At 37.6% G+C, this 15,661-nt stretch overlaps 1 protein-coding gene across 2 annotated transcripts in view; it reads right to left on the reverse strand.

Moving 5' to 3' along the window:
• Positions 1 to 15,661, reverse strand: part of LOC150104792 (ubiquitin-like protein 3) — a 258,218-nt gene that overhangs the window by 64,373 nt on the left and 178,184 nt on the right. For both annotated transcript variants that reach the window (XR_016548549.1, XM_090395354.1), the window contains exon 2: positions 2,247 to 2,355. Coding sequence is in view for 1 of the 2 variants with exons in the window: in XM_090395354.1 (XP_090251480.1) it covers positions 2,247 to 2,355 (109 nt within the window). In the remaining variant the exon portion in view is untranslated. The remainder of the gene's footprint in view (positions 1 to 2,246; positions 2,356 to 15,661) is intronic.

Here is a 15,661-nt window from a genome sequence, read left to right on the forward strand (position 1 = left end):
AGTACAATACCAGGGCAGCTCGTTGCAGAGGTGGAGGAAGTTCAGATCGCTATTCTTAGGTATTTTCCATAATGTAAAAACACATTTCCTAGGAAATGTATGCTGTTATTACATTATGGAGGGAGGTCACTACCCAGACCGGTTTCAGCCTTTTTTGAGGCTTCATCAGTGAGTAGCTAGACCTAATACCAAAGTGTATAGCGAAAAGAACTTATGTACTCTGCGAACGAGTTTTCCAAACAGGTGCAACCATTAAGTTACTTAAGTATAAAGAGCTAATAAGCTTCATTTCGGCAATGAAAACATTACTTAAATTAAGGGGATATTAAATCCCACATAGTTTTAAAACCGAATAAGAAACTCAAAGATTGGAATCAGAGAGTTTCTTGCCGAATATAGTAAACTATAAAGTATCGGCGACACTAGCGTTAGCCAATGCAAGTGATCCTAGTATGTAGTACAATACCAGGGCAGCTCGTTGCAGAGGTGGAGGAAGTTCAGATCGCTATTCTTAGGTATTTTCCATAAATTTTCCATTTTATTTTCCATTTCCATATTAGGTATTTTCCAATCTTTGAGTCTCTACTTAAGTAGTTCTACTGATTTCTCCGTCTATCCGAAGTACGGTTTACTGCAGTCACAAAGAATCTTATAAACACCAGGATATTTGAGATTAATTGTGTTTAGTTTCAGGATGACTTAAGATTGAACGTAGTTTCGGAAGGGGTGTGAAGAATATCTTGATGTTATATTTCCTTAGAACTTTAGCTAATTTCGGGGATATAGAACTAATATATGGCATAGAAATACTGCCTTTAAAAATAGTGGTATCTTTGTTACATCATTGATGAGGGTTAAACAATAATTTGTCTATAGTCTTCTTTGAGTAGCCATTACATAGGAATGTACTTTGAAGTCAACTGAGTTCATTTTTAAGTTCCTGTTCATCCGAAAGAAGAGCTCGGGCTCGGCGACCTAGAGTAGAGATGATACCTAACTTCTGCAGAGGATAATGGTGTGAGTCAGCATGAAGGTATCTGTCTGTGTGAGTCAGTTTCCTATAAATGAAGAACTTTAGTTGTTCTGTCGATGGGGTAAGTTTAATATCTAAGAAGGAGAGAGAGCCGTCAACCTCTAATTCAGACGTGAACTTGATATTTTAATGAATACTATTCAGGTGCTCTTGAAAGACCCAGAGGGTATCCAGACCAAGAAAATGTCGTCTATTTAGTGAAACCACACCCTAGGTTTTAAGGTAGAAGATGAAATGGCTTTCTCCTCGAAGTTCTCTAGGTAAATGTTGGCAAGAACTGGAGATAAAGGGTTGCCCATGGCTAACAACAGCAGAATTAGTGCCAGTGCCTTGTCTAGTCATGTTCTATTTTCAGCTAATTCAAATGAAGAAAACCTTCAACATCAGGTACTCTGGGATAGAACTGACAATATTCACCAGTAGCGATGAGAGAGAGAGAAAAATTATAGAATCTAAGGAAATAATACTCAACCCCATCCATATTAACAACAATCTAAGCTATAGCCTACAGCAGTGCTTCCCAAACTTATGGATGTAAAGAATCCTTTCGTGGTCCTCATCGAAAAAAAAAATCATAATACAGACATATATTATTGTAATATTTATTGGTTTTATATTCATATGGATTTTTGCAATCAAATATTGCAAAAATCAAATGCAAATATTACATTTTTAGCATCTTACAGACACATTTGACATGGTCTTAAAACATTTTAAATTTGTTTTCATCATTTCACAGCTCCCCCCCTCAACAAAACTAACAGCCCCCAAGGGAGCCACAGCCCACAGTTTGGGAAGCACTGGCCTACAGGACTCTTACAAGCTCTACTATTCAATACTGACAAGCTCAAGGTCTCATATGCACGCATGTGCAAAATAATACAACTATAGTATGTTCTTCTTTTTTGAAACTGTAAGCTGATTACAGCTTTACAGTTTGTTTGATATGTCTCTTACTTTTGTTTTGTAAAATACCGTTTCCTTTCCAGTTTTAGATGATATTTATTGGTTGTGCACCTGAAGAAGTCTAGTCTTAGACGAAACTAGTCGTGCACATAAAGTTTTTATTTTAACCTCGGTTCAAGTCATTTAATATTACAGAATATGTTATCAAACCGAGTAAATCTTCAAATGAACATATATATATAATATATATATATATATATATATATGTGATTTTTCTATGAAGTTAAACCAGAATCTAAATCTTTACCTTCAGGCCAATTATCAAATACATGCTGTGCAATATCTCCTGCCGACTCATTTGGACTAAACAAAAACTCCTTGGTTTTGCCACTGACTAAGATTAAACGAAGATTAATCTGAAAATACCACAGAAATGTCATCAGCATTGTTACTAAAATATAAATTGAATTTATGAATACATTGAAATGAATTTATTAATGTTAACATATAGTAAAGATGCAACAGATACAAGATGAAATAAAATAACAGATAGTAATTACAATATGAAATTTGTCTTATTAACACAGTGCAAATGCAACAAATCCAATACAAGATGAGACAAAACACAAGACAAAATTACAAGGTGGAATGATACAAATAAATGATAGAATCTACAATAAATTATTATTATTACATGACATCTTCTCCAAAGAGTCCAGGGATTCATCACAGGAGGGCACTTTACTCTGTTCTGCTACACACATTTCACAGTCTTCCCTAGTACTTAATTCTCCAACTACACACACACACACACACACACACACACACACACACACACACACACACACACACACACACACACACACACACACACACATGTGTGTGTGTGTGTGTGTGTGTAGTTGGAGTGTGTACTGACATATGAGATCAGCGAACTCACTTTCAATTGAAAAAATCCCATATAAAGATTATGTATAATTTTCATCTCAGCAGATGAAACATAGTTATTGTTTCATCTGCTGAGACATATTTTGTGCATTTGAGATATATTCTTCAATGTCATTTAATTTCGTGATATAATTCCTGAATCTTTTTTAATATATAGTTAGTCAGAAGATACAGACTTTATGTCAGCAAGTAATTTATTATAGAATATTATATTGAAAAGATTTCTTGAATATCTCTGTCCAACATTATACATTTGAAAATTATCAATGTAGTTCCTCACATATAGTAAACAGCAGTGTAAGTAAAGTTTCTGTAAGATGTTATCAAGGGTGTTATACAGTTATTCAGTGGAGTAAGACAGTGGATAGGAAGCAAGCATGGCTCTTATTGTTTTGGATGCTTATCAAGGGCAGTAGGTTATTGTAACAATCCCCCCCCCCTCAACAAGTGATGGGGGGGTAAATTGTTACTGGAGTGGGGAATTTACCCAGGTAGTATTATCCAGGCATCTCAAGAATTCTGTACTGACAAATTTTTTTAGAATAATAGATTATGTTAATGATGTATCTTATTTTGTTTACCAAACTGTAATATGAGCATTCCACTTCAATTTGCTGTCAGCATGTGCAATTTAAGTTATGTCATTTTAGTGAAAGATGGTGATCTAGCTTATTTGTTAAGCTGAAATACATATATTTTGTCTTATCTAAATTTATTACAAGGCCACTGTTATGAAATCACTTGTTCATTTTTGCATATCCTGATTTATGTGGTATTCTAAGGAATCAATATTAACATCACTGTAAATCAGAATAGTGTCATCAGCAAAGAAAAGTACTTTGCCAAATAACATGCAGCCACAGAAATTATTAACATAGATTAAAAATAGAACAGGTCCTAATACTAATTCTTGCAATACAATATAATTTATATTTTGTACTTCACTCCCTTTACCATAAGTATCATTTATAGACACATCCCAATTTGGTATACAAAGTGATACCAGATGTGCTCTGATTTGGAGAGAACCAGGGATATGTTATCATTCTAATATTCATGAAAGGGCCACTTTTGATTATTACAGTAATCTCCATGGATTCAACAGACTCATTGTGGAAGGCTCACTCAACTGGCAACATATCTATCATATCAAACTTTGAAATAATTTAATGGCAGGGTGGTGTCATGGTTTGGAGAAGTATCTTGTTGCATGAATACACTGACCTGTATGTGCTTCCTAGTGGCACCATGAATGCTGCAACTTATAGAGATGAGGTCCTGGACTCCTATGTTCATCCCTATGTGGGTGCAATAGGGGAGACATTTATCCTACAAGGCAATAATACTTGTCCTCATTGAGCAAAGCTTGTGGACCAATATCTTCAAGAACAGACTGTATCTATAGACTGACCAGCCAAGGTCTCCTGACCTTAATCCTGTTGGAAGTTTTTTTCCACTTAGTTAGACTATAATAAATTTAGTTTAATCCTTTATCCAAGTGTAAGCAAACAAAGTTTGTGCCTGAAGTATCTTCAGGATTGAGCCAACTCATGGTAAAGGTGGACTAAGCTCTCATCATTTGTCTTAGTATCTCCCATAATGCAAAGTACATCTCCTTGCGGACATGTATAATGCTATTCGTTAAGGGAAGGGCCACTACCCAGACTGGTTTCGATCTTTATTGAGGTCTTGTCAGCGGGAGTGAGACCCAGGTGAGACCTCAATAAAGGTCGAAACTGGTCTGGGTAGTGGCCCTTCCCTTAATGCACAGCATTATACATGACCTCAAGGAGATGTGCTTTGCATTATGGGAGATACTAAGACAAGTGATGACAGCTTAGTCCACCTTTACCACAAGCTGCCTTAGTCCTGAAGATACTTCAGACGCAAGCTTTGTTTGCTTACACTTGGATAAAGGATTAAACTAAATTTATTATAGTCTAACCAAGTGGAAAAAAACTTCTAGCATCTTCTCTAATCCAGAGTAATTTAATAATAAGGTGAGACACATTTTGGTAACTCAAATAGGTAAATATGATTTCTCCATTACTTCCACATTAGTATCACCACCTCTGGGTCTGGCTCCCACTGACGAGACCTCAATAAAGGTCGAAACGGGTCTGGGTAGTGGTCCTTCCCTTAATGTATAGCATTATACATGTTCGCAAGGAGATGTGCTTTGCATTATAGGAGATACTAAGACAAGTGATGAGAGCTTAGTCCACCTTTACCATGAGTTGCCTCAGTCCTGAAGATACTTCAGGTGAAAACTTTGTTTGCTTACACTTGGATAAAGGATTAAACTAAATTTATTTATGACCTTAATCCTATTGAGCATGTTTGGGATGCTCTAGATCAGTGGTCTCCAAACTTTTCGCCGTGAGGGCCATATTGGGTACTTTAGCACTGTTCAGCGGGCCGTAGTAAAAACAAACTCTAGAACTAGATATATGAGTTTTATTGAAAGCAGATAAAAACTGATTACAGAGTATGTGAGATTAAATTATCGTATATTAATGACAACGAACACTATCATCAAATTCTCATATTTTTATCAGTGTTCTTATTTCGTGCAACATAAATTTTTTTTTTGATAAAAAAGTTTATTTGTATGTAACTTTTTTATTTCATTTTGAATTCTTTAAAATTTTTTTTCTTTGTTAGTCCATTTTAACCAACCTTTTACAGTTCAGAAAGACCATAACTTGGATTACGGTTACTTTTTGCTATTTGGGAATATATTTTGAACACAATTTTAATTAATGCATTTGAAATCTATCAACACCCCATGTTTTTTTTTGCGGATTCTTATTGAAAAATTAGTCCAATTGGTGAGCCGGATAAAATTATATCGCTGGCCATAGTTTGGAGACCCCTGCTCTAGATTTTGTTGCTCTCAAATCCCCCCCCTTCCCCAAAACCTTAGGGGACTTCGGAGAGCCTTGCAGGAGCAATGGTTACTCTTACCAAATGAGTTCCTGGACACCATTATGAAACATCATTGTGAGCACTGTGATGGGTGACCACATTCCTTAATGAGGTGTTTTGACAATCTCATTTTGACCATTGTCTTTATGTACTCATTTTTTACTGAGTTAAACTATTTATATACTATTGCTGTGGGTGTTTCTTTTACATCTCATATCATACTGCTTTTCACCAAACTGCATAAAAATTCATCATACAGTTTTTAAGTTATTGCGATTTTTAAGGAAACTATTGTAAATGTCATCAAGTGCTATGCACTGGCATGTGAGAGTAAAAGTGCTGTTTCAATTAATGATTATGGCTCTAGCCCAATTGTAGAAAAGTTAAGTTGCAGGTTTCTATTATTGTTCTTTCACTATCAAAAATTCATGAAGAATGAAGCTGTTCTGAGACTTTAGCAATGCTTTCCCTTCAAGTATCTGCAATTGCATAGGATTCAACAGCTACACATCCATTATGTTCCAGTGTAGATGAGTGGTTGTGTTTTATATAGTGTGGCTTTTTGTCACAAATTGTGCTGCAATTGTGTATCGGTTAGAAACAAGTGTCCTTCAGTGGTATTATTGTTTAGAACTGTGTTGTATATATTGTGTTTTCACTGCCGTTTGTTTCACTATATCAACGTGTAAAGATGGCGTCCAACAAGAAACGTACGTCAGCGGCGCGCAGGACTTCTACTACTACAAGAAAGGCCGGCTCAGCGTTGGATTTTTCGCAATGGATGCGTTGCGGAAACTGCTATATATATGCACCGAAAAATGTGAAGGATCTGTGGTCGGTCTGGCAAAATGAAAAGAACGAAAATGTCGACGTATGTGAGAAGTGTCGGGATAGGCTGGAGCGTTTAGGAATGGAAGCTGACATCGGGACCGTAGCGGAAGAACTTCGGCGGGAGTTTATGAAAATGAAAAATGACCTTCATCTTCTTCATGAGGAAGTGGAAGTGATCGGTAAGGAGATACTGGAAGTTAAAGCGGAGTTTAATGTGTTAAACAGAGAAATTAGGACTATAGAGATTACTTTAGCTGAAGTAACTAGAACAGGATTACATATGGGTGAGTCTTTGGTGAATGATTCAGTAATAAATAGTATGGGAGTGATTGGGAGTCAATATAATAAAACCACAAGTGGCCTAGAAGAAATGAGATGTAGTGAGAGTGGGGGGGTAAGTAATAGAGAGTTGAGTAATGAAGCTGGGAGAGTCATGCTGAATAGTGTAGAGAATGAGTCCATGAGTGTGGACTTGAATGAAGTTAAGAGTAGTAAAATATATGGTGATTCTATGATTAAGGGTATGGAGAGTGGTATGCATGAGGAGTGCTTGGCTGATGGGACAATAGAAAGAGTGGCTTTAGCAATAAAGAGAGGGCATGAAGCAGACAAGATGATAGTTATGGTGGGTACGAATGACCTGAGAGGTAGTATAAATCGGGTAGGAAAAGATTTAAGAACATTATTAGATATTGTGAAGAGGAAAAGTGTCAATGGGAGAATAGTGTGTGTGCTGCCTCGTTTTGACAATTATGAGTTAAGTAGACGAGCAATGATAATGAATGATATGATTGCAAGAATGTGCAGAAAAAGAGGTCTGGAGTTTGTTGATGTTTGGAGTGTGTTTGAAGGAAAAAGGCAGTTGTATGCTAGAGATGGACTGCATCTTAACATGGAAGGACATAAGCGATTGAAGAAGTTATTGTTTTCTGAACAGGTTGAAGTTATTGGGCAGGGAAATTAATATTGAAAAGGTTGAGTGTAAGAGAGAGAAACTTTAGCACTGATTGTGTATTTATTGATCCTTATAGGCTGAATAAATTGCAGAAGAGAGGGGATAAAAATCGGCATAGGACTACGGTAGTTAATGACTTATATATCAGTTCTAAAGCCGGTACAAGATCTAGAGGGAATCTGCAATTTTTGTATACCAATGCTAGAAGCATTCGAAATAAGAGAGAAGAATTTTTGGCATTAGTCAGTGAAATCTCACCAAAAGTTGTAGGCATTAGTGAAACTTGGCTGTCAGCAGAAGATGTGGTCACTGGAATTGAATGTGATGGGTACAGTATTTTCAGGGAGGATAGAGAAGATAGAACAGGGGGAGGAGTACTGTTGATGATAGCTGATGTGTTGCAGCCAAAGAAAGTAGTATATCATGATGATAGACATGTGAATAAGAGTTCATTTGAGGCAGTCTGGTGCGAAATAGCGACCAACGCAACCAAATATACAGTTGGATGCTGCTATAGGCCAGGGAGTACGGGGGGAGATATTGAATTCATGCATCAGCAACTTAGTGCAATGAGTGAAGGCTTGGTGATTATTATGGGGGATTTTAATTACGGTGATATCAATTGGAAGGAGGAAATATCACGTAGCAAAAAGGAAATGGAATTCATACATCTTCTACGAGATAATTACTTGAAACAGCACGTAACTGAAGGGACACGTGGTGTGAGAGTGTTGGACCTGGTTATTGGTTCAGAGGTTATATGCATAAGTAAGGTGTCCTCGTTACCTCCAGTTGGTGAAAGCGATCATGTGGTATTGACTTGGGAGGTTGCAAAATCTGTGGATTTTTCTATTAAGAAGGGGTATGTACGGAACTACAGGTTAGGCAACTATAACAAGCTTCGGAGTGAGCTTGCAGCCATCCCATGGCAGAACATATTGCAAGGGAAAGATGTTAGCAGTGCTTGGGATAAAATCAGCGGGTATCTGAGGAAAGCAATATCAGATTGTGTCCCCATGGTTAGGAGGTCAAACAAGGCAGGCATTAGATGGATGAGCAGTAGTATCAAGCTTGAACTGCAAAAAAAGAAAATGTTATGGAGAATTTACAAGGAGAAAGGCGATCAGGACACCCATGAGCAGTACAAGGCTCAAGCTAGGAAAGTTACCAGCATAGTAAGAAAAGCTAAATCGGATTATGAGAAGACCTTAGCCAAAGAGATCAAGGGTAATCCCAAAGAGTTCTTCCGCTATGTGGCAAGTAAGAGGAAGAATGACTTCGGAAGGATAACCTTAGTGGGTGCTGATGGTATTGAGGTGACAAAATCAGATGTAATAGTCGAGTTACTGAGTGATCACTTTTCAAAAGTCTATCACTCAAGTGAGGATATCTCTATACCTACAGCAATACCTAATGTGAGAATTGAAGCTAAAGAATCAGAGGTATTAAATATATTGCAAAACTTAAATGCAAACACTGCGGTAGGCTTAGATGGAATATCAGCTCGGGTGTTGCGTGAATGTGCAAATGAATTGTCAACCCCTCTCACCTGGATATTTAACTTAAGTTTGAACTCTGGTATGGTCCCTAGGGAGTGGAAGTTAGGCAAAGTGGTTCCTTTGCATAAGGGTGGCTCTAAAACTGCGGTATTGAATTACAGACCAATCACCATCTCAGGAGTAGTGGTAAAAGTATTGGAAAAGTTGGTTAAAGACAAAATTCAAGAATGGGTGGATCAGGATATGATACTCTATAGAGGCCAACATGGTTTTGTTAAAGGTAGATCCTGCCTTAGCAATCTATTAACTATTCATAATAGAATAACATCTGAGTTGGACAAAGGAACTGGCTACACAGTGGTACTTCTGGATTTTGCTAAGGCTTTTGACAGGATACCCCATAGAACACTGTTACGCAAATTGGAGCAGATGGGAATGGATATTAAATTGGTGATATGGATAGGAGAATGGCTCAGGGAGAGATACCATAAGGTGGTGTATGGAGGAGCCGAGTCCAGAATGAGGCAGGTGACCAGTGGTGTGCCTCAGGGCTCTGTGCTTGGGCCAATGTTGTTTAATTTGTATATAAATGATATAGGAAACGGCTTAAAGGGAGATATTCAGTTGTTTGCTGATGATGCAAAGTTGTGTAGTGCAATAAAAAATCAAGCTGATGTTGAAAGTTTGCAGGAGGATTTAAATAAGCTGGTAAAATGGGCAAAAGAAAATGGATGTCAGTTCAATGTGGAAAAGTGTAAAGTCATGCATTTTGGGATTAAAAGATTACCAGCTGTGTACTACATCGATGGAAAGGTACTCCAAGAGATTGATGAGGCTAGGGACTTAGGGGTATTGGTAGATAGGGAGATGAAGTTCAGAGGACACATTGCTAAGGTGTCCAAGATTGCACATAGGATTACTTGGTTGTTGAGGAACACACTGACATCCAGAGATAAAGAGGTTATTATTCCCCTTTATAAAGCATTGATACTTCCACATTTGGATTACTGTGCTCAGGTCTGGTCACCTGGATTCCTTGGAGATGAGGAGGCTGTGGAGAGGGTTCAGAGAAGAGTGACCAAGTTGGTGAGTGATATAAAAAATGCTCCCTACATTGATAGATTGAGAGCTTGTGGATTGCAGAGATTGGTTGATAGGCGAAGAAGAGGGGATATGATAGAAACATTCAAATTACTAAAAGGTTTTTATAGGATTGATGCAGGGGAAATGTTTCAGCTGTGTGAAAGTGATGGAAGAACAAGAGGTCATCTCTGGAAATTAAAGAAGAGTGTGGTTAACAAAGGTGTCAGAACAAGGTTTTTTGCCTGGAGGGTGGTGAATGAGTGGAATTCATTGCCTGACTTAGTTGTGAGCTCTTCGTCTGTAAATGAATTCAAGAAGAGATATGACAGATATTGTTTTGCTAGTTTGGGTCTCCCGCGATGAGTCTACTGACTCCATGGAGATACCCGTAATAATAATAATAATAATATATTTATCCTTCATTTTCTTGATTTTATCCAATACAATTTTTGTACTACTTGCATGACTGATAGATGATGTAAACTGAATGCAAGATTGTTTTGACTCTGATCCTTCATTTTCTTGATTTTATCCCATACAACTTCTATACTGGTTAGATGACTGATAAACACATTAAAGAGACACAATTTTTTCAATTAAAGAGACATTTTTTCAAGAGACACAATTTAAACAGAGTCTCTTGAAAAAGTTTCTAGACAAATATGGACCTCCATTCCACCTAAGTGAAATAGTTCTAAAAATTTCAAAAACTAAGATGAAGAATTTGAAGCCTCACTAAATTAAAACTAGAAGCCTGGAAATTATTCAGAAATTTCTGAAGAGGTTTTGAGAAACAGTAAAGCTGAAAATTATACAGTATAGATGTAGTTGATAAACTTATGACTACGTACCACAGAATGGGAAAAAGAATGTCGCTGAAAATTCTCTTCATTCGTTCTCATAAGAACACTTTTCTTGAAACCCTGGTAGAGAGTAACAAGCAGAATGAATGATATTGCCAGAATATTGTGATAGGAGCAAGGATACCAGGAAAAATGGAATGCTATTAGAATGGGAGACTACTGTTGGTTGCTTCAAAGAGAGAGAGAGAGAGAGAGAGAGAGAGAGAGAGAGAGCGAGAGAGAGAGAGAGAGAGACACACACACACACACACACACACACACATGAAAAAGGAATCATATTTACAGATATACAAGCCACATTCCATAGCAGATCTCCAAGCCAACCTTACTCACTTTGAACATGAGTCATCAAAAGGTTTGGAGTAACTCATGTAGTTGCTTTTGACATTTACAGGTCATTTGATCAGGCCTAGCATAGAGGTTACCTTTCCAAGCCACCACCTTATGGTCTGTCCTCTGCCTTTTGCTGGGGGTTGTCAGTTTCCTGTTTGGTCACTTACTGCATATCATGATAGATGATTTCCTCTCTTTAGATTTCTCAGTCAATGACTAAGAACCCAGGGCTCTGCTTCACTTACACTCTTCCTTGTCCATACAACTCCTAATAAATCTTAAATAAATCCAATCTTAAGAGTACTGTTCTCAATATCTGTGATGGCGAAACAAATCCTCACTAAGAATGCTTGATGTATTTATTAGAAGAGGATTTACTCATAGATGCTCTGTTTCTGCATTATGTTTATTATAATTATTACATGACACCTCCAGGGAGTCCAAAGACTCATCGAGGGAAGGAACCTACTCTAGAACTCTCTGTCTTCACCACTCAATCCACCAACTACAACGAATCGTAGCTACCATCATCACCACACGAACGGCATCTACTGCCCACCACCACTAGTATATTCACAGACAATCAAAAACATCCATGCCCATGGCAGGATTCGAACCTGCAGCCTTTTGGCTGGAGAGCAGATACACTAACCAACCAGACCAAAGTTACTATGAACAAATAACAAAATTACAAGTAGATGCCTTATTGACATATTGGTTATTTCAGTGCTCCTCTTCTGAAGAAAAACTTGGATCCTTTTAAAAAAAAAGGTGAAAAGAGGTTGCTTGTATTTGAAATGAAGTTATCAGATACCACTTAAAAAGAGCATACACTATATTCAGAAATGGAGTGAAGAACAGGAAAAATTCATCAGTTTGATCACATTAGCAGATCTAACAGCCTCCCAATGTAGCCACTTGCAGGACATATTCAAAGAACTCAAAAATGAGGAAGATCTCAAAATAAACTACAAATAATATTTAAAAAAATGGACAAACACTTATTTTTTTGCAGAGCTAAAAGTAAAATGTAGATCAAGAACTGACTGGGATTTTTGGAGAAAATGTTTCCTGATATCTTCCTATAATAGGCTATGGGAACAAGAAGTGTTTTCACGGTGCTACTTAACCAAACTGACTGTAACTATTTCTCCACTTTCTTCCTGATATGAAAAAAAAAAGACACGAGATGCAGATCAACATCTACACACACAGTTTATTATTATTATTACGTGACACCTCCAGGGAGTCCAAAGGCTCATCAAGGGAGAACACCACCCTACTTTACAACTCTCTGTGTCCACCAACTACAGCAAACCTCATCATCTACACCAATGCCACTACTATCTACCACAATTAGTATTTTTTTCCATCATTGATTAAACTGCCATCCATTATCTTTTGCCCATAGTGATAGCCCATTTAAATCATCCTGCAAGCTCCACAAGCTCGCCTTGATTAACTATTATTCTACCTAATTTTGCATCATCAGCAAACAACTGAATACTTCCTTTCAGATTATTTCCTATATCATTTATATATAAATTAAACAGCAATGGTCCCAGCAGTGAACCTTGGGGCACGCCACTTCACCTATTTTCACCTTGATTCTGCCACTCTACTTTTTGATATCTGTCCAGTAGCCACCCTCTTATCCACTTAACCAGTGTCATATCCATCCCCATTTGTTCTAATTTGCATAACAGAGTTCCATGAGGTATTCTGTCAAATGCCTTTGCAAAATCCAGCAAAATATGTAGCCATTTCCTTTATCAAACTCAGATGTTACTCTGTTATAAAAAGTTAGTAAATTACTAAGGCATGACCAATCCTTCACAAAGCCATGTTGATCCTCATACAGCATCATATTTTTATCTACCCATTCTTGAATTCTACCATTCTCTTTTTGACCAATTTTTCTAGTACTTTTACCACCACACCTGAGATACTGATTGGCTTATAATTTGCTACTGCAGTCTTAGAACTTCCCTTATGGATGGAAGGGAATTATTTTGCCCTCTTTCCACTCCCTAGGAACTCTACTAGAGCTGAGACTTAAATTAAAGAGCCTAGTCAAAGGCTTTGATATTTCTCCTGCACATTCTCGCAAAACCTGAGCTGATATTCCCACAGTTGTATTTACATTGAGATATCCTAAGACCTCCAATTCATCCATCTCTGTTCCTACATCACTGTTTGTCACATATGTTAAAGCAGTAACCTCACTAGGATGATATACCTTTGCAAAGTGATCACTCAGTAACTCGATTATTTTTTCTGCTTCTATCTCCTCATGACCATCATCGCTCATTAAGGTTAATCTTTCATAGTCATTCTTCCTTTTACTTGCCACATAATGAAATAACTCTTTGGGATGTCCTTTGGATAAATTCTTCTCAGAATCTGATTATGCCTTCCTTGCCATACTGGTCACTTTTCTTGCCTGAGCCTTGTACTGTTCATGAGTTTGCTGGTCACCTTTTTCTTTATATACCCTCCACAGCATTTTCTTCTTCTGTAGCTCATGCTTAATGATATTACTCATCCATCTAACTCCTACCTGATTAACCCTCCTTACCCTAGGTATACAATTTAATACTGCTTCCTCTAGATGACCCTTAACTATATGCCAAGCACTACTAGCATCCTTACCCTGCAGTGTTTTATGCCATGGCACAGATTTAAGCTTCTTCCTAAGCTTGTCATAATCACCTCCTTTGTAATTCCACATATACTTCTTAATAGAATATTCCTCATGTTTTACAATCTCTCAGGTCAAAACTGCATGGTCACTTTCACCAATCAGAGGCAATGTGGTCACTTTAGTTATGGATAGCTCTTTTGATCCTATGACCAGGTCCAATACTTTCCCACTCCTAGTTCCCCCATCATATGATGCCTTAAGTAATTATCTCTTAGCAGGTGTAAAAATTCAATTTCCTTCCTGCCATGTGATCTTTCTTCCTTCCAGTCCATATCTCCATAGTTGAAGTCCCCCCATAATGATTACTAGACCTGTACTCATTGTACTAATTTGCCGATGCATGTCTTCCAGATCATCTGTGGAACTCCCTGGTCTATAGTAACAACTAACTGTATATTTTGTCTTACTGGCTTTAATCTCACACCCAATTGTTTCAAATGAACAGCCATTCATTCCTGTCTGTCTCCTATTCTTTTTAGCTGCAATTCATCTGCTATCATCAGAAGGGTACCCCCCCCCCCCCATCCTATCTCCTCTATCTTCCATGAAAATACTAAACCCTTCACATTCAATTGCTGTAACTACATCATCTGCTGTTAGCCAAGTCTCACTTTACCACTTTACCAAAGTTCAAACATTACACAAAAAAAAAAACTGGATTCTCAATAACTTATCCACTTTTCCAGCTCAATCAGATCTTCCTGAAGAACCAATACATTAGCACTGCACCTCATAATGACAAGAGGTACTGAATTACGAATTGTGAGCATGTCATCATTTCCTATTTTGCTTCGAATGAAAAGCTATCCTTTGAAAAGAAAAGCAGGTTTCTCTAGCTATTCTCAATACTTTCTTCTAAAAATTTCTTTAAAATGCATATTGTTTCTAAAAGGGAATTCATATTGGAATTTTCAGGACTCTTGGCAGAGTACAAACTAGCCAGCTGAAGGTTACAGAAGTCAAGGATAACAAAGGAAATGATAGAAGGAGGCCAGAATTGGCCACTGTGCCCAAATTACAGAAAGGATGATGATTACAAACCAGCCAGTTTTCTGTGGGACTGATTATACAGAAAGCTAGAGCATACAATCCTTGCAATTTAGGTCCAAAATAAATATCAGTTTTATGATAAAATTTATTGTTGTTATAATACTTCCAAAAAATTAATTATTATTATTATTATTATTCACACCTCCATGGAGTCAAGAGACTCATGGGAGATCCTTCCTAGGAAACACAAAGTCTATCATACCACTCCTTGAACTCATTGACTGTTCTTGCTCTCACCACTCTATCAGGCAATGCATTCCAGTTCCATCACCCTCCACGCAAAGAAACCACTCCTCACCCTCTTGCTCACAGCTTCCTTTCGTACTTTCCAGGAATGGCCCCCTTGTCACTGCTCCTTCCCATTGCTCCACCAAGTGAAAGAACTCCCAAGTGTCAACCCTGTAACTGCCTCTCAACAGTTTAAAAGTCTCGATCATATCACCTCTCCTTCTTCTATCCACCAAACTCTGCAGTCCACATTCCCTCAGCCAATCCTAATAACTGACATTGTACAATCCTGAAACCAGT

The sequence above is a fragment of the Typopeltis vanoorti genome, chromosome 7 (genome assembly GCF_054136105.1).
Source record: "Typopeltis vanoorti isolate ZY-2024b chromosome 7, IOZ_Tvanoo_1.0, whole genome shotgun sequence".
Taxonomy (NCBI): Eukaryota; Metazoa; Arthropoda; class Arachnida; order Uropygi; family Thelyphonidae; genus Typopeltis; species Typopeltis vanoorti.